Here is a 26,890-nt window from a genome sequence, read left to right on the forward strand (position 1 = left end):
TCTATTTGCATTAATTTATTTCGGTATATCCAGGGCTTGCTATTTCTTTTAAACCCATGGAGTCTATAAATAGGAAACCAAATATTGCTTGGCCATCACTACTATGAAGGAATTACTATCACAAGACTTATATTCTTGCTAACTTAATATCTGTAATATGTACTCGACTATAATATTTTTCCTAAATTTGTGTTTATTTAGTATTATGAGACAAAGGGATTTGTGCACACATTCCTTTCTTAAAGTATGGGGCATAATTATTTCTATATCTATTCATTACAACCTTTAGCCTTCCTTTAATGTCTCTTTTAGATTAAACCAGCAAATCTTTTTAAGTGTGGATCATTCACGTAATCGTTATCACAGTGCACTTCCCAGGACTTCACACAGCACCAAACATTTGAAGAAAAGGCTAAACAAGCCACATTTAGACCAGAAAGAAATTAGACACCACACCATCAGCTTGCTGTGCCGTGATGCCAGCCACATCATGTCTCTGGGCCTCAGTTTCTGCATGTGCAAAACAAGGCAACTAAAAAGAAATGTCGTGGCTTCTTCACCCACTTTAGACACACCTGGGGAGCTTTAAAAAAACACTCATGCCTGGGATCTACCCTCCCTCCCAAAGATTCTGACTTGTTTTGTCTGTGTGGGGAAGCCAAAACGTTTTTTAAGGATCTCACACTTCTAATTAGCGGCTTCGATGAGAAATACTGACTTACCTACTCTCAAAGGCCCTTCTGAACATTTGTCCACTTTCTACATGTATAATCTGGGTTGATTAGCTAGATTAATTGTTTCTTATTAAATTTGTGTATTTTCTAGTCCTATAAATATGTCCCATAACCTTTTAGTGTCAGGTATTAGTTTGCATTTTTGAAACAGTGTCTGACACAAATTCAGTGTTAGTTATTATTATGGATGACTGAAGAAAGCATGTACCTGTATAAACACTTCACCAGGAGCACTACTTAGTACAGAAGTGTACAGCATAATTTCTACCCAGTGGGTATGTTAGTCTTACTTAGAGAATACTTACTAATATTATTATAAAGCGTTTGTATATATTAACCCAGAAATCCTGAAGAGGGAGCCAACATTAAACCCATTTTACAGATCAGAAATCCAAGGCACAGAAAAATCCAGTTACCTTTCTGGAGCCACAAAGCTAGTGAAATGGCAGAGGTAGAATTTTATCCCAGGCAATTGGTTTCAGAGGCCAAATACTGCCCTCCTGAACTCTAATTATACTTACTAATCCTCTCCAACTTTAAGCACATTTTCCAGCAAGAAATGGTTAAGATGACTACTGGATTTAATTAAATTTAGGTGATTTCAGTCCATCTCCCCCATAGCATTTTCTAAGCAGAGTCTTGCTCATTTCCTACCTTTTCTCTAACTTCATTAATCTCCTATTAGAAACATTTCTTCTATGGTGTTTGTAAATGTCTTTATTATTATTTGCTAATTTAATAATAGTTGCTAAAGATATTAAGTAAGACTGGTTTAAGCAAACTTCTTTTAGGGGCACACGGGTGGCTCAGTCAGTTGAGCAACTGAAACTTGGTTTCAGCTTAGGTCAGGATCTCATGGTTCGTGAGTTCAAGCCCCACATCTGGCTTCACACTATCATAGTGTGGAGCCTGCTTAGGATTCTCTCTCTCTCTCTCTCTCTCTCTCTCTCTCTCTGCCCCTCCTGTGTGTGCTCTCTCTCAAAATAAATAAACTAAAAAAATTTTTTCTACAGCACCTTCTTTTAACTCAACCATTCCTAATTACCCCACTCTTTAATCAGCTTTAAATCCATCTGACAGAAGTAATCAGAAAGCATTTCTCTAAAAACAGCAAGTGAGGCACTGTAATGAATATTCTTACTAAAAATCTAAGTATATTATAGGCACTAAATTTTCTTCCACTATTAATCAGTTAACTTGATTTTAACTGTAGAATTACATTTGTCAAGCTTGTTTTGTGCTTATTGAGTTCAGGCAGTTGAAGATCATTAGGCCATTATTTCCTGCAAGTATTTATATTATTTGAATATGGAACTACATATAACACCTGTGCAATTTTAGCAGCTTCATCAAGATCCCGAGTTTTTAAGAAGTTTTCTAAGTTTGGGTGCTAGAAAGTAGATCAATTCCCTTTGAAGCAGTCATATACAAATATATATATATATATATAATAATAAATAATATATAAATAATAAATAAATATAAATATATATAATATATATAAGCATATATATATAAACATATATATATATGTTATATATATAACTTAATCTGTCCTCCTAAAACATACTAAAGACATTAGATTCCAATATTAAGTTTGATTATGGAAACTCTTGGAAAGATATTTAGACTTGAGACTTCAACAGGACATGTAGTGATACTCACTCATGTTCTTCCCCCAGTGAACATTTTCTCTGAATATGCAGTTTAAAATAGCTATGGATACACTGCTAACTAATTTATAAAATAAATATGATTTGTGGGTAATACAATTATATGCTTTCACATTCTAAATTCTTTCATCTATGTTTTTTCTTTCCAACAGAAATCAGGAGAGAAAACAGTGATATTTTTCATTAAACACTGGCTTGCCAACACAATTGTAAAGTTTGACAAAAATGTTTTCTCTCTTTCATAAAAACCTTAGAGAGCTATTTAAATATAATGGTAATTTTTTTTTAACACAGCAGACCTTAGCTCTCACACCAGTAAATCAGAAGGCAAAACTCATATGTTAAAAGCAAAGAATTTTTAAAAGCTAGTGCCCCATAAAAACTTAATGTGTTTCTAAATGAATATCTATCATCACATTGCCATAACTAATTTCTTACTAGTATAGTATTTTTTCTTGCTAATAAAATCCATAAGCATCAGAATTTACCTGACAATACAGTAAGCTGGGAGAGACGGACTCAGGTCTTTGGCGGTCACATAAGGACAACTGGACTTGGTTTCTAGCTGCACTCATCACAGTATCTCTGGATCTCCTATGTAAATGAGACGTATATGGGGTCTTCCTGAACTATGGATGTTTACTGCTTTGAGCTGGCCAGGATTGGAACATGCACCTCTCTTTAGGTGTTCGGACTGCTATTAAGACACTATGGAAATGTTTATATTATCACCTCTTTTCCAAAATTCATGGCTGTCTAAGTCAATGGATGTGCCAAGAGGTCACTAAGCATCCTTAAAAAAAGCAGGTCAGTACAGGGGCACTCCCTTTCTATTAGGGATCGTTACATTACAATGATCTATGAGGTGATTCTTATATTTATTATTGGGCCTCCAGTATTTACAAGAGTGCCTTGCGCACACTAGACATTCTTTAACTATTTATTAGATGAATACGGATCCACACTACAACATAGGCTCCATGAAAGCAGAGACAATATCTGCATTATTATCCAGTCTTTTTACCACTAGCATGGTGCCTGGCACAAGATGTCACTCTATAAATTTAAACCGAATGAATGAATAATTAATCCTTTAAATAAGTTTCTTTGAGTACTTGCTGAACACAAAACTAAATCTAGGATCATTTCTAGAGACTCTGATGTCTGGGGCCAGGGGCTGCAGGGATGGACATGAGAATCATGAACTAAAATGCCAGACCAAGTAGGAAAATAATTAAACTAATTTTTAGAAGTTCTGACTTCTTACTCATATACTACTTTAAGCTGTCACAAAAGCAAGCTTGGGGATCTTGTGTCCATCATCCATCCATTTCCAAATGCCTGGCAAAGCAATTCATGATGTCATGTGTTCTCATCCCTTATCCTTTATTCCAGACAACTGTTTGGAAATAAAACCAATCAGTCAATGAATTCTTATCGAGTACCAATTCTATACCTAGTCTTAGCTAGATTTCTAGAGGTGAAAGACATAGCTTTTGCTTGGAATCACAGTTTAATCCAGGGAATTTAAGCATATCTGAGCTTCAATGTAGGGGATTTACGTAAGTCTCTGAAACTTTTTTTTTTTAATTTTTTTAAATTTTTTTAAAATTTATTTTAATGTCTTATTTATTTTTGATACAGAGAAAGACAGAGTATGAATGGGGGAGGGTCAGAGGGAGGGAGACACAGAATCCAAAGCAGGCTCCAGGCTCTGAGCTGTCAGCACAGAGCCCGACGCGGGGCTCGAACTCACGGACCGTGAGGTCATGACCTGAGCCGAAGTCGGACGCTTAACCGACTGAGCCACCCAGGAGCCGCAAGTCTCTGAAACTTTAAATTTGCAGGGAAATGTACCTAAATGAATGATGATAGAAGTCATCATCATCATCATATCAAAACAACTCTTGATAAGACTTTTTTCATAAACATGATTTCTCATTTGCATTCACTAAAGTATTGTGAGAGGAGACATGATTATGTCCATTTTCATGGGTAAATTTAGGATCAAGGAACTTAAATAACTTGACCCAAAGTAACACACATATAGTAAGAAACAAACATAGATTTGAGATGGGAATGGTTTTCCCCTTCCAAATTCTTCATGTTTTTCCCCAGTATGCTTTGCTGTTTTGAGATAAATGGTGATCAATGATCCCCATATCAACACAGATTCCTCTAACCCTAAAGCTTCTTTTCCACTGTCATCAATAGTTTAGTTTTGAGACTGATGACACATTAAAATGATGTGTACAAAGATGATTCCAGAATCTCACAGAGACACTACTCCTCCTTAGAAAGCCTCAAATGCATAGCTCCTCCATCTTTCGGAGCCTCTTTTGAAATATGAATTTGAGGGAGAGTTTGGGTTGCTTTGGCTTTAACTGCCACCCAGTATACAAATGTCCCTTTAGTCTACATCTTCTTTGTGTCAAATCCCAAGCTTTACTGCTAGCTGCCTCCAAGCTTGCCAGAATCAAGAACTTGGATAAAATCTAGCTGGCGGAAATTCAATCCAGGCAAGACAAAAGTGATGCTGATAGGCAGAAGTATTTAGAGTAAATAAGGAGAAGTGCTGTTTCGCTGGCAATCGGGACATCATACCCACCAAACATAAACAGCTTTGTGGTGTTACTGGACTCTGTTGCTTCTGGACTTCCTAACAGCTACTGTGGCTGGAAATGCCATCTTCCATCTCCAGCTGGCTTGAAGGCTGCATACTGTCTTCCAAATTAAGATTCTGCCACAGTGATGTACACATTTGTCATATCCAGCTGGACTACTAGAATGCGTTCTAGCTGGTTCTCAATACACAAAACTACATAAACGTTACAGACAACAGTGTAAAGTAATTTACTTGTTGGGAAAACCAGCCATCAAAATTAGATGCATGCCTTGGTCTTTGGACAGGCCCTATGGCTGTCACGTCTACAAAGGAACACTAACTTTAGTCACTAAAGACCAAGTTACATCACTGGCTCATGTGAGGCCAATGCCTGAGCTTTGTAATGAAGATACAAATAACTGATGAATCTAAAAGGAAGGAAGGAAGGAAGGAAGGAAGGAAGGAAGGAAGGAAGGAAGGAAAAGAAAGAAAGAAAGAAAGAAAGAAAGAAAGAAAGAAAGAAAAAGGGAGAAACCTTGTTCATTGGGAAACAATGAACAATGAAACATTACATTAAATGTAAAGTTCCCTGTAAAATTCACCCTGTCAAAATGCCACCCAAAAAATCTACTACTTCTTTGCTAATACGAAAAACTGCAATTGCAAAATAAAATGTTTATTTTTTCAATGAATTATCTGCCACTTTTTATTCCCAGAGAATATCGTAACTTATAACTTTGATTAAAGAAAAAAAGTGTGTGTGTGTGTGTGTGTGTGTGTGCGCGCGCGTGTGTGCGTGTCGTAATGTCTCCACTTGGACCAAGATTGAATGGCATAATGTATAATATAGACCAAAAATAGGCATTTTTTACCTGTAAAGTCCAGATAATAAGTATTGCAAGTTTTGTGAGCTGTATGATCTCTGTTTAACTACTCTTAAAAAGTGCAGAAGCTGTCCTAGCATGTAAATGAACATGGCAGTGTTCCAGGAAAACTTTCTTTATCAACACTGAAAATTTAAAAATGTAAACACCATGCTTAGTTTTTGGGTCTGCAAAAACCAGTAATAGACTGGACTCAGCCCATGGGTCCATTCTATGGACTATATAAATTAAGACATATACTTGCACACCACCAGGAAGTAGGTCCTTAGCTCTGCCGCTGCTTTCCTGGAACATCTGGGGCAAGTTATTAACCTACCTCAGTTTTATCATCTGTAAAACAAAATTAATAATATAAAAAATCTTTTTTTTTAAGTTTATTTATTTATTTTGAGAGGGAAAGAACGAGCAGGGGAGGGGCTAGAGAGGAAAAGAGAGAATCCCAAGCAGGTTCTGCACTGCCATCAGAGAGCCCAACACAGGGCTCAATCCCATGAACTGTGAGATCATGACTTGAGCCCACTTCAAGAGTCAAACACTTAACCAACTGAGCCACCCAGGCGCCCCATAACCTTAAAAGTCATAATGGATTACTGGGAGCATGAACTCTGATAATACGTTTTGCACATGATACCAATTGTCTGCAGTAAGTGCTCAATAAATGTTATCTATTACTATGCATTGCTATTTTGGAATTAGCTCCTCTTTAGCTTATTTTAGTGAAAGGATTAGAAAAAGAGCTTTTCTTATATTTAAATTTTCAAAATTATGTTTGTAAGTGCCTGACTAGTCTCGAGAATTTTCAAGGAAGGAGGGAACCACATTTACCCAAAGATACCAAAGAACATTTGGAGTGGGGCAAATGAAGGCGCAACCCCGAGTTACAAAATGTCCCTCCATCTGAGAGGACACCTACCCGATTTCTGTCTTCGTTTGTCAACAGTTTCTCCTCCACACACTTATCCAAGACATCTTTAACCAGAATTCTGTCCACCAGGGAGGGCTGAAGGAGGTTCAGCAGCTGGAGACACTCATCATGAGCGTTCTCAGAGGATGGAGAGGGCAAGTCGGTGAGCTCTGGGTTCAGGTAGCGGGCGGCTAAAACGCTGCCTGCTCTCTGAAGGGCCACCACAAATTGTCTAGCCCAGCCCGGGGGCCAGACTCCCTTCTCCAAGGTGCTCAGAAGCAGTTCCGCTGCGTGTATGTTCCCAGCGGTGACGGCCATCCTCTGAATCTGCTCCTTCAAGTCTGCAGGGAGAAAGGTCAGGTAGTCCAGTACGGGCTCCACCTGGATGTACGTTTTCACTCTGGTCCTGAAACACGAGAGAAGGTAGCAGAAACTCCTGTCTGCGCAATATCCATTCGACATCTTTCGTTCGTGCTCAGAAAAGGGAGGGGATTCTCCCAAGTAGACCGACGGTTGCTGTTCTCTGCTCAACAGGTGAGAGGTGCGCGCCGCGGTCCGCTGCCTTGGCAGCCACAGGGGTTCACAGCCAGGTGCCAGACGGCCGGGGTGCGCGCAGGGCCCGCTGGCCGGGGCGCGAGGGCGCGGTCGGTCGCACCCGCGGAGGGGGCGGGTGGGCAGGTGGCCGGGCGCGCTGGCCTAGGGACGCGGCGGCGAGATGCTGCGGACGGTCAGGCGCGCTACTTCCGACTCTCTGCAGTGCTCGCCAGAGACCCGCCAGAGACCGGCCGCTGCAAACTCGAGAGGGAGCTTTGAGCCCCGCTTTCCACCGGGCAGTTCTTGTAGTTTACCGAACTTCAGTTTCTGTTTCGATTCTCTTCCCCGCCCCCGCGTCAGGGCTTTCCCGACGTAATCCGCCAGGCGGGGAGTGTCGGTTTCCTTGGGGAGGAGACGCCCTTTGGTTGGTCCTGGCGAGGACCGGTCGCAGGCATTGTAGGAAACGGAAACAGAAAGCGAATTCGAATAAGACAGCCCCGGTGGAGCCATGCTTCTTATGCAGGTGTTTTCCCTTCTTTGCAGGGTTCTGCCTCAAAAATCAGATGTCTTTCCCACCGCCGTCTAGCATACCCCTTGTCAGTTAAAACGTGCAGGGCTTGAAAGCGCGTTATGGGGGACTTCCCAGTGCAGAAACGAAGAGAAGATGCCTGTAACACTGATGCCAACAGAAGGAGACACCCTTGGTTGGTGCGTACAGGTAGGTTCTGCCCTGACCCCCTGCCCGGTGGTAAGATGCTAAGACTGCAGAGTATGGGGTGAAGAGGTAAAGCTAAGAAAGCTAAGAAGACATCTTTCCAGAGATGTGTAGACCCAGAACGCCAGGATGAAGTGACCCCTGCACCCTTTCTAGAATAAACCTGACTTCCTGTGGGTCCCCCGAAACGACCTCTTTGCTTTTACAGTCTGTGGGGAAAGAGTGAATAATGATAAACACCTTATTTTCTTGCCTCATGTAGTATTTATTTGTCTTTGACCAGGGCCCAGTGACAGACGAAGAGGGACTTTAACCACCAACTCAGCTTAGGAGGAAGCCAAGAATGAAGGTTTTCTATCTCTCAGCCTGTAAGTTCCCCATATTCTTTAATATACAACTTTCCTTTAATAAAACAAAACAAAATCCCCAACAACTTATTTTTGATATAGCTGCCATTCTTTTCTTGGATTCAATACAGAAAGTTTTGGCTGAAGCAGCTAGGAACTTAATTAGCAACTAATGTACCAACTTGTAGTAAACATCAACATTTGTCTATGTCATGAGGGAAAAAAAGACACCCACACTGAAAAATGGCAGCTTCGGTTCAGTACAGAAGCCACATGAAAGTGAGTTCTTCAGGTTGCTACTCATATTCTGCCTCCCTGGGTGGCTGTGGGTAGTAGTGTATATGCTTCATGATGAGAACCTCATGGTCTAGAGTTATGTGGAGGAAGGAGGGGGTCACTTAAGCCTTTAAAAAGATACATTTAGGAAAAGTAATCTGTTAGCAAAGCACATTCAGTGAAATTTGGATAGGACAGGGAGGCCTGGTGGTGCTTTGGACTAGGTAAGAGAAATACTTGTTTTCGTCAGAGGCATACAAAATATTCAATTGAGCTCTTCATTTTATTTTATCTTATTTTATGTTCTAATGATATTATGTAGCTAAGCTTTTTCTTCCTATGTGGATTGTAAGCTGCTTGAAGAGAGGACATATTTACACAGTAACCAGTACAATGCAAGCAGTAGGTCCTACCAGTAGGTCCTTGCTGATTATCCCCAATGAGAATTTTATTTGCCTTGACCTTAGCAGCTGGTCCAATGTCAGACACATAGTGAGAGTTGTTGAAGCGAAATGCAACTTTGGCCTTGCAGATGAACCTGCTTTATATTATTCTTTAACGTTTCTTCATAAAACACTACTATGTATTTACTTATTTTGGGGAGTTGACCCCTTAAATAAAAGATATCAAATTAGATGCCTCTACAAAAGTATTCAAATGATCAATTTTAGTTATTGGGTGTATGAAGATATCTTTTAGGACTATTCCAAGAAATTCCTTCCATGCCTGCTCTTCAGGTGCTGGCCGGTTTCACTCAGTATGTTAAGACAAAAACCAACCAACCAACCAAAAATCGTTCTGTCCCCTAATACTCATCCCTCTGTCCTTGGGTTTCAAACACTGGAGGATACAAAGGTTTTGATGGTCAAATATGGGGAGATAATGTCATCTTCTTAACACCATGGAACTGCTGTTGGGGTGACAGAAGGTCAAAAGTAGAAGCTTTGATATTTAGTGTTCAGCGTACCTCATTTGTTCATACAATAATTTGAAAATATTTATTAAGTACCTGCAATATGAGCAGTGCTGCTCTTGTGTAGTTAATAAAACTGAACAAAGTTCCCTTTTTTATGGAGCTCACATTCTAATAGGAGTGGAGGACAAATACCAAATAATAGAGAACAAATGCTATGAGGACTATGGTAAGATCCATTCCTGTTTCTGATACTATCATAAATGAGATCATTTTCTTTATTTCTCTTTCAGATAATTCATTTTTAGTGTATACAAATGCTACTGATTTTTGTATATTGATTTCATATCCTACAGCTTTGCTGAATGAATTAGGTGATGAGATCTAATTAGGTTTTGGTGGAGTCTTTAAATTTTTCTCTGTATAGAATCATGTCACCTGCAAATAGATACAACTTTACTTCTTTTTGTCCAATTCAGATGCCTTTCCTTTCTTTTTTCTTGCCTGATTGCTCTGTTCAGGACTTCTAGTACTATGTTGAATATGAGTGGGGACAGTGGGCACCCTTGTCTTGTTCCTGATCTTGGTAAGACCTAGATAATAATGCACATTATAGTTTCACCGGTTGATTTTCCATATAGACAGCCTCCTTTAAATCACACCATTACCATTCCATAATATCCATCAACAACAATTCATATTTATTCTCAAGTAAGATTCACTTTGCTGGATGAGGATTGAATGATGAGGACTGAGAATGGGTGGGGAAGCCTGAAGGAAAATAGAAAGGAACATCTTTTTTAGGAATCTTCCATCATCTTGATAGGACCCCTTCTGTAAGAAGGAGATTGGGGTGGGGGGGGAATCCGAGCCAGTCTCTCAAAACATGTCTTTTTTCTTTATCCACAAGTTTGCAGCATGATTTAGTTTATTTTCTGCTTTTTGTTTGGGCATTTTCCTCTGTCAATTTTCCTGATAAGTTTCATTTTCATTCTCCTCCTTGTTGTCTAAATATCAGTTTCTGTTTCCTCTTTCCTTTGGGATAGAAAATCTGTTGAATTTTATCTGTTTCCTTTTTTCTAGACCTGCCTTTTCTTTTTAAACCCAAAAGAAACATTTTAGGCCCCATCACCTCATCAATTTTAAAAGTCACTTGTTAGCATTTTGTTCTCAGAAACAGTAATTCAGAAAGATACAAGATAACTGACTCCTGCCATTATCCAACTTTTCATCTGAGTTTTGTACAATTGAGAAGTAATTGTACTTTTTTTTTCTTTTTGGCAAACTGGAAGTATAATTTCACAGCTGCATGTGGTTTTAAACTTAATCTAGCAGTATACTGTTCTGATTAAGCATCATGACCCTGAGCCAGGACATCAGAACTCACATCTCAGCCCTGCCTCTATTTTTTTTTTAAGTTCAGGTATTTATTTTGAGAGAGACAGAGACAGCACAAGCAGGGGAGGGGCAGAGAGAAGAAGAAGAAGGAGAGAGAGAGAGAGAGAGAGAGAGAGAGAGAGAATCCCAAGCAGGCTCCACACTGTCAGCACAGAGCCCGATGTGAGGCTCAAACTCCTGAACCGTTAGATCATGACCTGAGCGGAAACCAAGAGTCAGTGCTTAACCAACTGAGCCACCCAGGTAACCCTCAGCACTGCCTCTTAATTGCTGTGTGGTCTTAGGAAAAACCACCTAAAATTTTGCACTTGTGAAACAAGAACACCAGTACCATATCATAAGGTTGTTCAAAGGTTAGACCGTAAAGCACTTAGCACCAGTCCAAGAAGCGACTGCCAGCATTCTTATATAAGCAATGAGTAAGAGATGTTGCTACCTCTCAGAGAATGCACAATTTATAGTGGAAATAAATTAGTGACGTATATATAAACCTATATAATAACTAGCCATGTAATTGAGTTTTTAGACAGTATCACTTTTTTCAAGAAACAGAAGCTGATAGACTGATTTAGCAGAGACGGTTATTGAAAGTGTACTGTCACAGCTTTGTATTTCAAAACAGGAGTTCCAAAACAGAAAGCTAAAACTTTTAGCTAAGTTTATTAGATCCTCATACTCAGTTCTTAATTATTTTTACCAATTAAGTTATAAAGGTCTGGTTGTAAGCATGCACATGTAAACGTCTTTTTACATAACAAACACTGTTAGAAAAAAAAATCAGGTATCAGTGAACATTTTTCCAAACATCTGTTTTTCCAAATGCTTCCTCCATAGCTTAAGTCTTTTCAAAAACAGTCACTTGGACATGTTTTTGTTAAAACAACACCTTTACCTCAAAGGCAGAAATTGGCCATGCTTCTTTTACTTGATTTTAAAACCAATGGTTGAGAGCAAGCTTCAATCAGAGGGATTAGAGCGTCATTGTGTTTTTCCTTGAAATGACGGTTGACATTTAGCTGGTAAACACTTGGGGTTAGATGTCTCATCCTGTGTTCATTTTGATTAAAGCATTGCTGCTCTAATTACTTAATATCCACCCCCATACAATTAGTTAAATATTTTTATTTCACCTGTTCATATTATAACTGACAAAGTTTTGAAGTAGGTGTGCTATAGAACGAGTTATTGAAATCAAATATTAACATAAATTGAATCAATCTATTTGAATTGCTAAATCACAAAGGGTTAAACTAAGATTTTTTTAAATAAAAAAGCATTGTCAATTACAAAATACCTTTTATTGTTAACCCACTGGATTACATAAATGACATTGAACAATGTCATTTCATCTTCATCTGATGCCTTACTATTTAATTTGTTTGTATTTTATGATAAATTATTATAGTTGTATACGTAAAGATTTTTCTAAGTGAGTACATACAAAAGTTTATTATGGTCCACGGTCAACTACTTTTGTAATAAGGAATCAAAAACAAACTCCTTGGAGACCTCAGCTCTAGAGAGCCCAAGCACTAGAGGCTGTGATGAATTTGAAGAGCAGAATTAATATGAGTAGAAGAGGAAGATGTGTAGGTGAAAGGAGAGTGAACGTCGGAAAAAGAAGGGCAATTCAGCATTTAGATCTTGGAAGAACATTTCCAATTTCTAGTATTGCTTTGTGACAAATGTCAGTATACTAAGTTAACACATGCAAACTGAATATATTTCATATCATTGCCAGGCATGCAATAGGATATGAAATGTATTCGGGAATTGACTATTTTAATAAAATTAATGTTTCACTTAAGAAACAGTTTATGTTCACTGTAGAAATTTTGGAAGGAAATAACACAATACTGAAGATGATTGTATTAATTACTTGTCCTCCCATCACCCAGGGATAAGCATTATTAATATTTTAAGTGTATTTCCTACCTATATCTTATGTAAATACAGGTGTATATGCCTGTGTGCATATACACATCTCTTCAACAGGGAGTGATCTGAGATGAGGAAGAGGTCTCCAAGGAAGAGATCTTCATAGGGAGACCATGTTGACATGCCAAGGGGAGAAAGAGTCTGTGGGAGATTCCCAGTAGCAGGGATGGCTGGGATATTTGGGCAGCAATGCCTATTATTGAATAACAAGCACATTCTTATGTTGCACTTGCTGTACTGACCCTTCTTGGTCCCAGATCTTTCATAAAAGTCTGCCACAAAGAACAGCTTTGTGTTGTGGTGCTTTGGTGAATAAAGGGAGTTGGTGACCCCATGTGGTACAGCAGAGCTGCATAGGAAGAAAATGTATCTGCTGAAATTGTGACAGGGAATGTGGATTGAGAGTTCCATCCAAGGGTGACAATGAGAGCATAAGCCCCCGAGGAATCTTCAGACATCTTAGGGATAGTGCCAGCCTTACAATGCTCTGCAGAATGGAAAGGGCCATCTCTGTAGGCATGCTTTCAGCTACAAGATGAAGAATGCTAAGTAAATGTGGTGCAGCCAGAAGGATTGGTTTTTCTCACGTAACAAGAGGAGTCAGTGCATTCATTGATGTCAGAACCCTAGGATGTGTCTCATGGTTGCAAAATGGCTACAGTAGCTACAAACATTATTTCTTCTCACAGCTTCAGTTAAAAGCTTGTTGTAGAGGGTTGGAGCATCAAGTTTCTCCCATTTGCTTCCTCCCAACAGTGAAGGGAAAAAAAAAATGTCCTAGGAGCCCCCCCCCCTCGCCCCCGCAGCAGAATTTCTTGTATATTTCATTGGCTGGAACTGGGTTGTATCCTTCCCTAACATAAAGTGGTATCTGCTCATAAATTAAACAATTCTGATATTTAATAGTAAGGCACTGTTTATCCTAGGCGCTCAAACCATTTTATTTAAATTTTAAAATACACAGATGACCCAAGGAAAGCTAGAAAATTTTGTTTTCCAGCTGATTTCCCTACTGGAGCACACATATTGCCCTTGGAGAGCGCCCCCAATGGGAGGTAGTGCCAAAGCAGCCGTTCAATTCTTGTTGTGGCCACAGAGTGAGTTAGGAAGTTGTTCTCAAGCCCGGTGAGCTGCATATTAGACTCACATGGAAAGATGTATACAATTATCCACTGCATCCAAATCTCCACTGTTGGAACTTTCGTGTCAGTTATTTTCCCTTTCAATTCCACTTGTGATTCTGCTCTCCAGCCAGAGGTGAGGACGAGGTGTTAGGGCCTCTGCTAGCCTAGTGCTGGCTGAGTCCAGCAGAGTCTCATTATTCATGATAGTTTTGTACTATAAAGTTGTACTGAATCACTGAATACAGAACCACTGCTCTTGGGGATATGCAGAATGAGGTCACACTCTGCTCACAACATTTTAAAAACGAATCAATATATAACCTTGATTTGTGTGTGTTGCTGTTTAAAGACACCTTATGTAATATGTACTGTTGATTCGTTAACATTGAACTCACGCTGAACAGCACTATAACTCATACCTGAGGGAAGCTTATCCAATGCACATTTTCTCTGTGAGATGCATCACAGTTTTCCTGTGCTTGGAAACACCAGATAACACTTCAGGACTCTGCTTGGAGTCATTTTAAACAGTGAAATCACCAACAAAAAGCACAAAAATGCAAAAAATCGGCACTAAATATACCATGAAAAGGACACTTGTTCATAGTATGAGAGCTGAAACAAGAAGGGAAAACTTCGCCTTGTTCAGCCTCGGCTGGGAACATCCGCATCAGGTTATTCAAATTTTTCGCTACTCTGCACAGATCCACCAATGATTCCTCAAAAGTAATGATTTGGGGGTTACAGATAAATTTTAGTGAGTAGGTAAGTAGTTTCCTAGGCTACCCAGGTGAATATGAAAAACTCAGCTGTGCTTTGTGTACTTCCTGGGTCATTCCCATTCAGTTTAGCTAAAGCCAAGATATAAATGAACATATATTTTCAGCACTTTGTTCTGAGAAATGTAGTTTGCAACATTCGTCTACCAAATCCATTGACCTGGACACTGTCAGATATTTGCCTAGAACAAATGAAATGTATTCTACATCACAGAAAATACATACCTTCATGGCAGTAGCACTGTGAACACTTCAGAATGTAAATCTCCAGCAGATATTTGAAAAAAAATGGATCATATATAAATTCAACTAAAAAGGTCATCTAATGTGTGTGAACTGGAAAGTAACAAACAAGGGCAGAAAATCTGAACCTGAGTGACGTTAGAGGAATTTTAGCTTATCTTACACCTAACTGTTACCTAGGCTCTGGGTAGTCCCCAACCCATTGGTTCAGCAAAGAGAATCAGCGACCCCTCTGGTTCAGAACAACTGTCTTCCTTATATTAAGCAACTGGAATTTCTTATACTTCTTCTACCATTAAGAGGGAAATTAGGAAGACTATCAGGAAATCCAAGTTTCACACCCAATAAAGCTCCATTGTGTAGCCACTGTTATTCCAAGTCTGTCATACCCTTGGTGACTAATATTCAAACTGTACTTTGAGGAAACTTAATATGACATAGTGATACCTTAGAGGGGTATGGAGAGAGGCTCAGTGCGCAAGGCTCTGGGCCCCACTCCTACTCCAAAGACAGCAGATCATCTTTTATACACTTTATACTTTGGGACTAAGACTAGAGGTACATTTGGAGTAGAAAAGCACACTGGTGGTGTCAGAGAATCTGGTGGTCATGCTAAACAGTCCACGAATATCTATTTGTACAATCAACTACAGTAAGGACTTTCCTCTGGTCCAAGGAATCAAGTTTTAAATAGGCCTCACCTCAAGTCTTTCTGGCATCCCTGACACAATTTCTTCTGAGGAAGACAAGGGACATTAACTTTTGCCTGATAAAAGGCATGATTTTGAATATGACAGTGGCTAATCCCTGATGACCTCAAGGCCATGACTAGGTCAAGAGACTCCTTTAAAAAAAAAAAAATTGTTGTGAGAAAAAAATTCCACAAAGACCAGAACATGACGTATAAAGAATTCTTTAAAGAAATAGAAATATTGTACCAGAGACTTCTTTTTTTCATTTTATAGAGAGAAGAAGAGAGAGCTCAAGAGGGGAGGGGACAGAGAGAGAGGGAGAGAATCCCAAGCAGCCTTCATGACCAGTGTGGAGCTCTACACGGGGGTCAATCCCACAACCTGAGCCAAAATCAAGAGTCCAGTGTTCAACCGACTGAGCCACTCAGGTGCCCCAAGTAGTACAGCCTTCTTGAACTGTCTCCCAACAAGTCAAAACTCTGAGTTTAGGCTGGGCAGCTGTCTTTGCCCCAGCCATTTTTTCACAGAACCACATATGAGAAAATTTGGGCAAGTTCTGAAACAATATATCATATTGTTGAGGGAGGGAAAGGGACTTTGTTGAGGGACGGAAAGGGACTTCTACGCTTGTTATAAGTGAAAGAAGGCATGAGTAGAATCAGTCAGTGACTCAAAGAATGACACACCAATTCACTTAGGCTGCAAATGATACCACATTTTATAAAGCAAATGATCCTAAAATGTGTAATGATTTCATATTTGTACAACTTATGATTTACTTTTTTAAATATTTTAAAATATCTTAAAAATACTTTTGTAAAATATTTCCTGATTCCTGCTAAAATGATTTAATCTTTCTCCTTTAAATTCCTAATTAGGACATGTGTTTGTGCATTGCATTTGCTTGTTTCTAATGCATATTTGTGTTGAAGGTGTATAGACTTAGGGGAGTTTGCATAGTCCTTCCCAACCTTTAGAACTGGTGCAAAAATTTTGGAACTTAGTTAGCACAGATGGTGTTAATTCATTGATTCTTTCTCCTCCAATGCAGTAAAAGATTCAAGAGAGACATATTGTGCTATGTGGGAATTTGTTTTTAGTTACAGAGCGGTCCAAATTATTTTATTACTACAAGTGATGCACTTAAAAATATTTCAAGATGAAGGATTTATGATTTTAATAGATGGATAAATGTAAATAAGGCTGCAAGCATTGATTGCGAGTGGTGTTTGATTTAATACATTTTATAAATATTTTCTTTTTCAGGAACAGACTAGTTATGTGCACATAAATGTGCTGTATGTCATTGATTAGGAATTAAGAATAATATTTGGGGTGCCTGGGTGGCTCAGTTGGTTAAGCGGCCAACTCTTGGTTTTGGCTTAGGTCATGATCTCATTCGTGAGTTCGAACCCCACATCAGGCTCTGTGCTGACAGTATGGAGCCTGCTTGGGACTCTGTCTCTCTCCCCTCTCTCTCTGCCCCTCCTGCACTCTCTCTCAAAATAAATAAATAAACTTTAAAAAAAGGAATTAAGAATAATATTAACATTTAATATTTGTGGAATGCCACAATGAATTGTAGAGAAAACTTGAGCTTCTTCACAAAATGAATTCCAAAAGCTGACCCAGGTTCTCAGGTGGGCCCAAGAACTGCCTGTGGCTCATGAAGTGCCTGGAACTTTGATGACAAGTGACTCTCTGAGGAGGTGGCAGACTCAAAGCAGCCCAGGCCAAGTGGTTGACATTCGGCTGTATCTCCCCATTCTCAGAAAGGTATTCAGAAAGGGGAAGCCAGACCTTGCTTCCCTCCTCAGGCTCTTGTATACAACCTGCTTATAATTGTGTTTCCTCTGCCGCCACCTTGTGGGGTTTTTACTGTCAATATTAACTGTGTCAGAACCGATTTGGCTGGTATCAATTAAGTAAAATCGCAACTATGAACGATATATAGAATTTTTAACAGATAAAAGAAAAGGTAGGTAATCTATATTTCCCAATGGGAAGATAAAGATAAAGATAATTTGGTATAGACTTATTTTATAAAAGCAGAGAACAACATAAAGGGGACTAATGGATCTTCTAGAAGGGAATATCCCCATTTTCCAGAGGAGGAACCAAGATTCATAAAAGTTTTATTACATTGCCCAATGTCACAGAGCCAGAAGATGAACTTGGAGTCAATTATAAAGCTCTAAACTATTTATTGCCCAGTTCTTTTAGGCGTTAGCGTAAACAATAATGACTAGTACCAACTGTTTTAACATGTAAATTTTCTTATTTTTCCAGTATGGTAAAGCCAACAGATCAGAGGTGACTGCCATTGGAAAAACAGTTTGTTATAATTTCCAAGAAGAGGGGCACATCACCCATGGAGGACCACATAGAGAAATGACAGGGTCAGTCAAGAGGCAGAGGGAACAAGGGAAGCATGGGCAGAAACCTTGATTGTGGTTTCTATGGGAAAGGCAATGCGAGGTAAGGTAGGTAGGGTTAGAATTGACGAGTTTGAATAATTTTAGAGGGCTCTGGGCAGGGAGGTTATCTCTAGCTGCCTGTTGTCCAGCCCCGGGGAGATTAATGCAGAGAAGTACTGTCCTTTGGGGTGAAAGAGCCCAGAAAGGAGGTAGTTTAGGGCAGGGACTGTGGATTGCCTAGTTTACGTATGACAGTTGAGTCATTTGCTATCTCTAAGAATTGCCTGTCTCTAAGAGGGCCAGTCTCTCACGAGGCGGAGAGGCCCCAGATGCCTGAGAGTCAGGAATACAGAAAATAAGAAAATATAGTACATACACCAATTAACGTATTCCCTTGAACTCGCAATGTGTGTGTAAATAAATGAAATCAGTAGTGATAAAGAGAAACTATCCTAACTCTGACATTGGTATTAATTTATGACATTGGTAATTAATTTATTGGTATTAACCACATGATGTGGTTAGCTGATAGTTTTATACATAAATATTACCAAATATCAATCAGGAGGAAATACCAAAATTGATCTAAGTATCGGCTGTTTTTTTCATTATTGAAAAACTATGATAGGGTCACAAACTTAAAGATAAATGTTTTCCTGCAAGGTTGAGATTATACTTACTTTTTTTCAAATTTAGACTGAAAAAGATCTATTTTAGGCACATGCTTTTCCAGCAAAAATTAGTTTTGTTTCCTTCTAAACAGTTTTCACTTTATGTGAATATTTATTTAAAATAATGTGTAGAAAGGTTTTACATCAGAATTTGAATATTAAGAACCACGTGATCTTTCTTTCAATTTTTTTTAATGTTTATTTATGAGACAGAGAGAGACAGAGCATGAGTGGGGGAGGGGCAGAGACAGAGGGAGACACAGAATCCAAAGCAGGCTCCAGGCTCTGGGCTGTCAGCACAGAGCCGGACACGGGGCTCAAACTCACAAACCGTGAAATCACGACCTGATCCAAAGTCGGTCGCTCAACCGACTGAGCCACCCAGGCACCCCACAAACCACTTGATCTTTCTTACCCATCTACTTAGATATTAGTTCTCTCTGTCCCCAGTCAGCGTTTTGGTAACTTCTCTTTATTTAATTATGCATTCTGATATCACTACCATTTTCAACAATTTATGAGCAAACCGTTTTGTAAAGCTTCTGTTGCTAGGTTACATTCTCCTTTACTAGAATCATGGTGGCTGAATAAAAACTTACGTTCATGTTCGCTCTCTCTCTCTCTTTCTATCTTTTCTATCTCTGTCTCTTCCTCTCTCTCCCTCCTTCTCCCCACCTTCTATATAGCCTATTTGTTTAATCATCCCTTTGGATTTAATTCACCATTCAATATAATTATTCTATAAATATTTGTTGTATGCAATTTGCCTGGATTTTTGCCTTACCTTACAGAAAAATTAAATGGGTTGAGTTTCTCATTGAAAAGTTGTCAAATTCTGTCAGGATTGTAAGTGTAAGTTGTGGAATTTCTTTTTCTTCAACATGCATGATATTTTCCACTTGTTCCTGAAGACCCATGCTCTACCCTCTATTTTGCACTGTGCCCTGGGATGCTGACCTTTATGGACTGCATCCATGAACTCTCTTTCCCTCTGGCTTCTGATTGAGATCAGCCAGTGGAAGCACTGACAGGTGATCAGAGACAGGGAAAAGAGTGAGGTTGTAGTATTTGTTCCCTCAGCTCCCTTCTGTGTAGTTCATCATGTATCCTTCTACTAAAGGTCATGTGTCAGATGGCTGTCTCTGTATAGCTACTCTCTTTAGGTTTCAACACTGCTTCTTTGCCCTGCCCTCTCATCCTAAGGGCAGTAATGGATTCTCATCGTAGCTTGCTCTGAGATGCCCCATCATCCCTTTTTGGGGAATCTTAACTGTATTCACACCTTTGTAAATGGTGACTTTATTGCAGTTTCTCAATTACTATGCTTGAGTGTGCCATCTGCTGTTTTCTGATGGATATGGCAGCGACTGAGTTTTTTGGCTAAAGGCAGGAGAGCAAAACAAATGTCCGAGGTAGGTGAAATGAAGCAAATCTTGGATGGGGCATTAGCTGGGCTTGTTACACCTACCCAGGTTGCTCCTGACACCATTTGTGATCATGAGTCCTCATCAATGTTAGTATATATCATAATCCCAACCTCAGGGACTATATACACAGAGAGCACCAATTTTTTTTTTCTTTTTATTTAGTTCAGTTTTTAATTTAGGATAACTCAAGCAATAAAGTTCTACCCAGTTTAATTCTTTTTTTTTTAATTGTTTTTTAACGTTTTTATTTATTTTTGGGACAGAGAGAGACAGAGCATGAACGGGGGAGGGGCAGAGAGAGAGGGAAACACAGAATCGGAAGCAGGCTCCAGGCTCTGAGCCATCAGCCCAGAGCCTGATGCGGGGCTCGAACTCACGGACCGCGAGATTGTGACCTGAGCTGAAGTCGGACGCTTAACTGACTGAGCCACCCAGGCGCCCCTACCCAGTTTAATTCTTAGTTTAAGCAACATAAAAAGCTCTAAGCATGGGACTTCATTCATATATTCATTCATTCATTCATTCAAAACTATAGGAGCACTGTAGGTTGTCATTTTCCAAACATGAATAAATCAGGTCATGTTTTGTTTTAAAAATATTTTGCAACTCTTTCGATCTGTGTCTCCCTCCATAATTCAACTTATTACTATCTTAGTTTCCTCTTAAAATATAATTGGTGCTACTAATTTCACAAGATTTGGAGGAAACTCAAATATGATAATGTCCAAAATAGCTATGAAAAGCGTCATGTGCTATATAAATAAATAGGTTGTAGTTGTTAAAATTTCTATTACTGGGTCTTATTCTTACCAATAGTTTCACATTGATGAGAGAGAGGGGCAATCTTATCTTCACACATATGCAAAACAACTAAGCATTAGTGTAGAAATGGAATGATCTCAGCTTTTAGTCTGTAATGTGTTTAAGCACTTTTATGTTTTTGATCAAAATATTTTTGTTTTTTTGTAACAGGACTACTCTAACTTAATTTCCATTGTATGTGAGCAAGTTACTAACCAAGGATAAGCACCAGCTAAAATAAGTATTCAGTCAACATTAGTTTTTTCTATATTTCTATAATTTTGAAAGTATATGATCCCATGTTATTAATATGGAGTCTAATTGATATTCACAAGCATGAAACCTGGATTTAACATGTAAGGTGGGTATTTTTCCAACATTTCCTGAGTAACAGATTATTTTATCAAGGTTATTAATCAGTATTGCAGCTTGCTCTTTTACTTTCTTTCTTTTTTAAGTAGGCTCCACGCCAAGTGTGGAGTCCAATGTGGGGCTTGAACTCACGACCCTGAGATCAAGACCTGAGCTGAGATCAAGAGTTGGATGTTCACTTGACTGAGCCACCTAGGCGCGTAAGTATTGCAGCTGTTTTTGAGGATTTTTTTGTGGACACATTTTGTGGTCAACATTTTAGATACAGTTTTAGAATTTCTCAAGAAGTTTGCATTGAATCTAGATTGCTTAATAGTGCCTGATGATCCAAGTGAGGAAGTATGTATTACGAAACTACCATTCTTCACCTCTCTGAAGAGCCCTGTTGACACTTTTCATATATGCATTACTCTTTTTTAAATTGCTTTTGAGTTTGTGCTTCTGCCAAAAGAGTACTTAATGTTACGGAAATTAGAAACAGAAAAACTGTTGTTGAAAGCTTAGCTGAATAAGGGCAGTTTGTCAAGTGGCTGGTCTCAGTAATAAAAGACAAATAATATTTAGTTCTGTCTTATTTGTGAAGCTTATTTTTCTCTGTCCTCACTAGTGGGCATTAACCCTTAGGCACTTGCAATAGTTTTATAATAAAATTGTTACTGGATAGTTTCATTTTATACTGTCACATTTTTATGCCTTGTACAAATAATACACAGAGCCTTCATTATTCCATACAATATGTTATTCCATAAAAACAATAAATAGTTTCCTCAAAAAGTATGACAATTATTGCATGTATATCAATTAAAACCATGGCATGAAATCTGTATGAATACATTTTAGCATAAAATAGATAAACAAATACTAGGGCAGATCTAAGGTGATGACACAACAGTGGACGTTATGACTAACGTATGGACATATTTCCTCTTCCTCACCTTCCAGATTTGGTGTGCTATATAGATGGAACTGTGCCCCCCTAAAATTCATTTGTTGAAGCCCTAAGCCCCAGTGTAATGATATTGGGAATCATTGGATGGTAATTAGGTTTAGATGAGATGAGGAAGGTATAACTCTCACGATGGGAGTAATGCCCTTATAAGAAGAGACAACAGAGAACTTACTTCCTCTGTCTCTCTCCACCCACATAGTCAGAGGACAGAGCAAGAATGAGGAAGAACCATGTGTGGATACAGCAAGAAGGCGGCCATCTGCAACCCAAGGAGAGAGTTCTGACCAGACACTGCCCCTGCCGGCACCTTGATCTTGGACCTTCAGTTTCCAGAATTGTGAGAAATAAACTCCTCCTGTTCTTTAGGCCAGCCAGTCTATGGTGTTTTGTTATGGCAGCATGAGCTGAGACATTGTGTGTGTGTGTAGTTTCTCAAACTACATGGACTTAAAATTTGCCAGAATCATTTTGCATATGTAATAAGCTATACCTTTTATCTACTAGGTCATAAATCTATTTCTGTTATTAATTTCTAGGAAAATGATGTAAGGGGTATTCATTTCTTGGGCTCCTCTTATTTCATCACCAGCATTAGCAATTAATTTTCACTTTAAGACCACTTTGGAGGAATACCTTCCACGTCCCACCAAGTTCTTCCCTACCTCCCAACAGTTGCTGCATATGTAACAAGTGGAGAATAGCAAGGTTCATTAAGATACAGATGCTGGGTGGTTGGTACGAACCATCACTAGCTAAGCTGTTCGCTCCATCCAGCCTCTTAGATCAACAACCTACCTCACACTATCACCTAGTTTCACAGACATCCCAAGTCTCACATGTACCATATTGCGTTTTGATTTGGCCACCCCAAACAACTCTTCCTTGGTCTTTACCATTGGCAAAGATAAACAAAGCAAGACTAGTTAAAGTGCTAAGGATGATTTTAATCCATAATATACTATTTATACTAAATAATAGGGAAATATTTACAATAACAATAATGGGGAAAAATGTCCAGAGTGGATGGAATTCAACTTTGATTTGTACAGAAGTGACAGGGTATTTAAAAGGGAGAGTGAGAGAATAGGAAAGGAGTAAGTGGGGGCTTTATAGTGTCAGGAAAAAGAAAAATTACAAAAAGCAGTAAGAGGGGTTTAGTCGATGTGAAACACATCTGGGTTTGTCTGCTGGCGTTTCTCCAAGTTAGGCTCCTACCCTCTCACAGAGACTAGGAGAGTAGGCCCGATCTTCAGATGTTGGCTGGAACAAACAGTAAATTCTTTTGGCAGGCTTGAGTTCTCTCAGATAAGTACCTTAAAGGGAGCTACAGTCATCCTAGGGATGCAGCCTGGAGCTGTCAAACTATGTTAGTGTTTGTTCAATTCTTTATAGGTCAGGATTAAGGCTTAGTCAAGAAGAGAGCTCAGAAGAACCCGGCTAGAGTTTGGTCAAGGAGAGAGTTATTTATCACCATGTCATTAAAGGGCAAATCTAGGGGCACCTGGGTGGCTCAGTCGGTTAAGCGTCTGATTTCAGCACAGGTCACGATCTCACTGTGGGTTCGAGCCCTGTGTCGGGCTCTGTGCTGACAGCTCAGAGCCTAGAGCCTGGAGCCTGCTTCAGATTCTGTGTCTCCCTCTCTCTCTGCCCCTCCCCAGCTTGCACTCTGTCTGTCTCACTCTCAAAAATAAATAAACATTAACAAAAAAAATAAATAAATAAAGGGCAAATCGAAAACATCAGTACCTTACCTTAAAAATAAAAAATAATTTCACCACATCTCCCATCTCAGCTGCTAACCCTGGTAAACACCACCATCTCTAAATTACCAACAGATTGCTATCAGATCTCCTTGCTTTTTTTTTTTTTTAATTTTTTTAATGTTTATCCATTTTGACAGAGAGAGAGAGAGAGACAGAGCATGAGCGGGGGAGGGGCAGAGAGAGAGGGAGACACAGAATCCGAAGCAGGCTCCAGGCTCCAAGCTGTCAGCACAGAGCCTGACACAGGGCTCGAACCCACAGACCTCGAGATCATGACCTGAGCTGAAGTCGGACGCTCAACTGACTGAGCCACCCAGGCGCCCCTGGATCTCCTTGCTTCTATGCTAACCCCCTTCAGTCTATTGTCAACACAGCTGGAAGAGTGATCTTTTACAAATTAAATCATATTATATTCTGCTAAGGCCCCAAACCCTCAGTGGGTTCTTAATCTCACCCAGAGTATAAAGTCTTTACAATGCCTAATAAAGGCCCAGGGTGACCTGCCCCATTCCCCCTCCTCTGTAACCATTATTAGACTTTCCCTCTGGCTCCATCCACACCAGACTCACTGGCCTCCTTGCTGTTCTCTGACAGGTCAGAAGGCTTCTGCCTTAGAACTGTAGCTCTAGTTCTGCTGGAACATTCTTCCTGCAGGTTACTACATGTCTAACTTACTCAGGTCAAGTCTTTGCTCAAACTTCACCTTCTCAATGAGGTTACCTTGAACAACCTGCTCTGTCACCTTACTCCCCCAACCCAGCTTTTGTTTTCCTTTTGTTCCACAGCACTTATCCTCTCCTAACATACCACAGACTTGATTTATTGTCTTCACTTTTTGTTTGTTCTCTCTGCCAGAATGTAACGTCCAGAAGTACAAAACTTCCTCCAACCCTGGTGTATTTTTTTTCTTATTTAAACCATTGCCACATTATAGATGTTCAATAATTTTTTGAATAAATGAATCAGTCTAAGTGAAATTTCTTAATGATATAAAATAAGCTCCTGTAATGTTGTTTTTCATTAGTCGGTATGTCTTGTTATAGTATTTAGCATATATAAATAAATTCTGTGAGAGAGGTAGCCTTTGGCTGTGCAACTGAAGTTTTCCGAGGAGCATTAAAATTTTACGCTTGGCGCTTATGTCCCTGTCTCTCCTATCCCTACTCCCTACTCCCCCACCCCCCTGTATAGAGGGAAAGAAAAATGAGGTAGCAACAGATAGGAAAGGAAAACATTATTAATTCAGTGTTTGTATTTTACTGGTTAGTTTAATATCTAAATTTATGGTAAGACCAAAGTTCAAGAAGATTAGGAAGAAATACCATAAGTAGACATAATCATGAAAGCTCAATGCTCACCAGAAAACTTGTATCTTGTGTAAGAGAAGTAATTTGATTGGCTCATCTTAGTCAAAACAATGAATTTTCTTGTCTACTTGTCTAGTTATTGGTGTGCTGTTTTTCTACTCCTTAAACCATTTTCTCCTATAGTGTAAATCATTTTTACTGTATTTTAAAATGATACGGTGGGGAGTGGGCAGGGAAGGGAAAATGCATTGTTAGAGATTACATTCTGCAGCCAAGGTGGCCTGAGTTCTAATCTCAGCTTTGCTACCAACTATGCAACTCTGGGCAAGTGATATACAGTTTTCCACCATACTTTTCACATTTGTGAAATGGAGATAATAATAGTATATACCTGATGGAGCTGTTTTGAGCAACAGCTCATCACAGCACACAGTGCCTGTTACACAGTATTCACTCTGTAAGCAGCTATTTTTATAGATTAATGGAGTGTTTTCAGAAAAGAAAATGTATAATTTAAAATTGGAAGTTTTTTTTTACATTTTAGAAATGTAATGTTCTACATTTTTTTTTTTTTTTTACAAAACATTGTGTTTTTACATTTTCATAAAACGACATTGGTCATACAATACTAACTGAATCATGGAGGTAAATTTTCATTACTATATACTTAAAAAAAACCTCTTTATGGGCTCATTTGAATTTTTAAATTCCTATACTAGAAAACTTATAATTTGAAGTACTAGGTTTAGAGAGATGCTGCAGACAGTGGTGTTCTGTACAAGAGGTAAAGTAATTCTCCTTTTACCTTTCTGAGTTCTTGGCTGACACCCCTGTAATAAAAAACAGATTACCAACAGAATAAACCCAGATGTTTAATAACATGTATCTTCACGTATACATGGGAGATACCCAGGGAAAAATTAATAACTTTCAGAGGTGATTCAAGCTTAGATACCATTTTCAGCTAAAGAGAAAAGGAAGAAAGGTGAGGGGGAGACTAGTTGTGGGGAGGTTACCTGGAAAAGCAGTGTAATCAAGTGTAAGATTTGTTATGCAGATTTATGTCTGCATCTTCTTCATTGATAAGGGTCTAAGTTGTCGCAGGAATCATCTTTGTCCTTCTTGGTAGAGAGGGAGGAAGGACACTTTTGTAAATTTATGGCATGATTTTAGGCAAATGCAGGGAGGGCAGGAGCTTTTCTTGTATCTGCTTCTTCTCAGTTGCTTTCAATTCAAAATAATCCTTACGCCAAAGTGGCATATTTTGGAACGGCATCTTCTGCTACCCTTTAGTAGGAACTTCCCTAGGTAGCTCTGTAGCTCCACTGCCAAGAACTGTGAAGGATTTGACATTTTATCTCACTTGTAAGCCAACAAGTAGCCTGTCACAGTTTCATAGAAGTTGCAGATGCATGAGATTCCTC

General features: G+C 39.1%; 1 protein-coding gene and 1 long non-coding RNA gene across 4 annotated transcripts in view; one reads left to right on the forward strand and one right to left on the reverse strand.

Annotated features, from left to right (window-relative positions):
* The window catches only part of IFIH1 (interferon induced with helicase C domain 1), a 55,049-nt gene extending 47,384 nt beyond the window's left edge, over positions 1 to 7,665 (reverse strand). For both annotated transcript variants that reach the window (XM_042948965.1, XM_042948963.1), the window contains exon 1: positions 6,810 to 7,665. In XM_042948965.1, coding sequence (XP_042804899.1) covers positions 6,810 to 7,262 — 453 coding nt within the window. In that variant the 5' untranslated portion in view covers positions 7,263 to 7,665. The remainder of the gene's footprint in view (positions 1 to 6,809) is intronic.
* A 61-nt stretch (positions 7,666 to 7,726) lies between these two features.
* On the forward strand, positions 7,727 to 21,574 carry LOC122226176. Of its 2 annotated transcripts, XR_006205505.1 has the most exons (6): positions 7,727 to 8,052; positions 8,333 to 8,417; positions 18,049 to 18,158; positions 20,156 to 20,259; positions 21,247 to 21,436; positions 21,537 to 21,574. It is a non-coding gene; the product is annotated as an uncharacterized LOC122226176 (long non-coding RNA). The 2 variants fall into 2 exon arrangements; XR_006205504.1 differs by lacking the exon at positions 18,049 to 18,158 and having other exon boundaries at positions 7,736 to 8,052.
* Positions 21,575 to 26,890: the final 5,316 nt, after the last annotated feature.

Source organism: Panthera leo, chromosome C1 (assembly GCF_018350215.1).
Source record: "Panthera leo isolate Ple1 chromosome C1, P.leo_Ple1_pat1.1, whole genome shotgun sequence".
NCBI classification, from domain to species: domain Eukaryota; kingdom Metazoa; phylum Chordata; class Mammalia; order Carnivora; family Felidae; genus Panthera; species Panthera leo.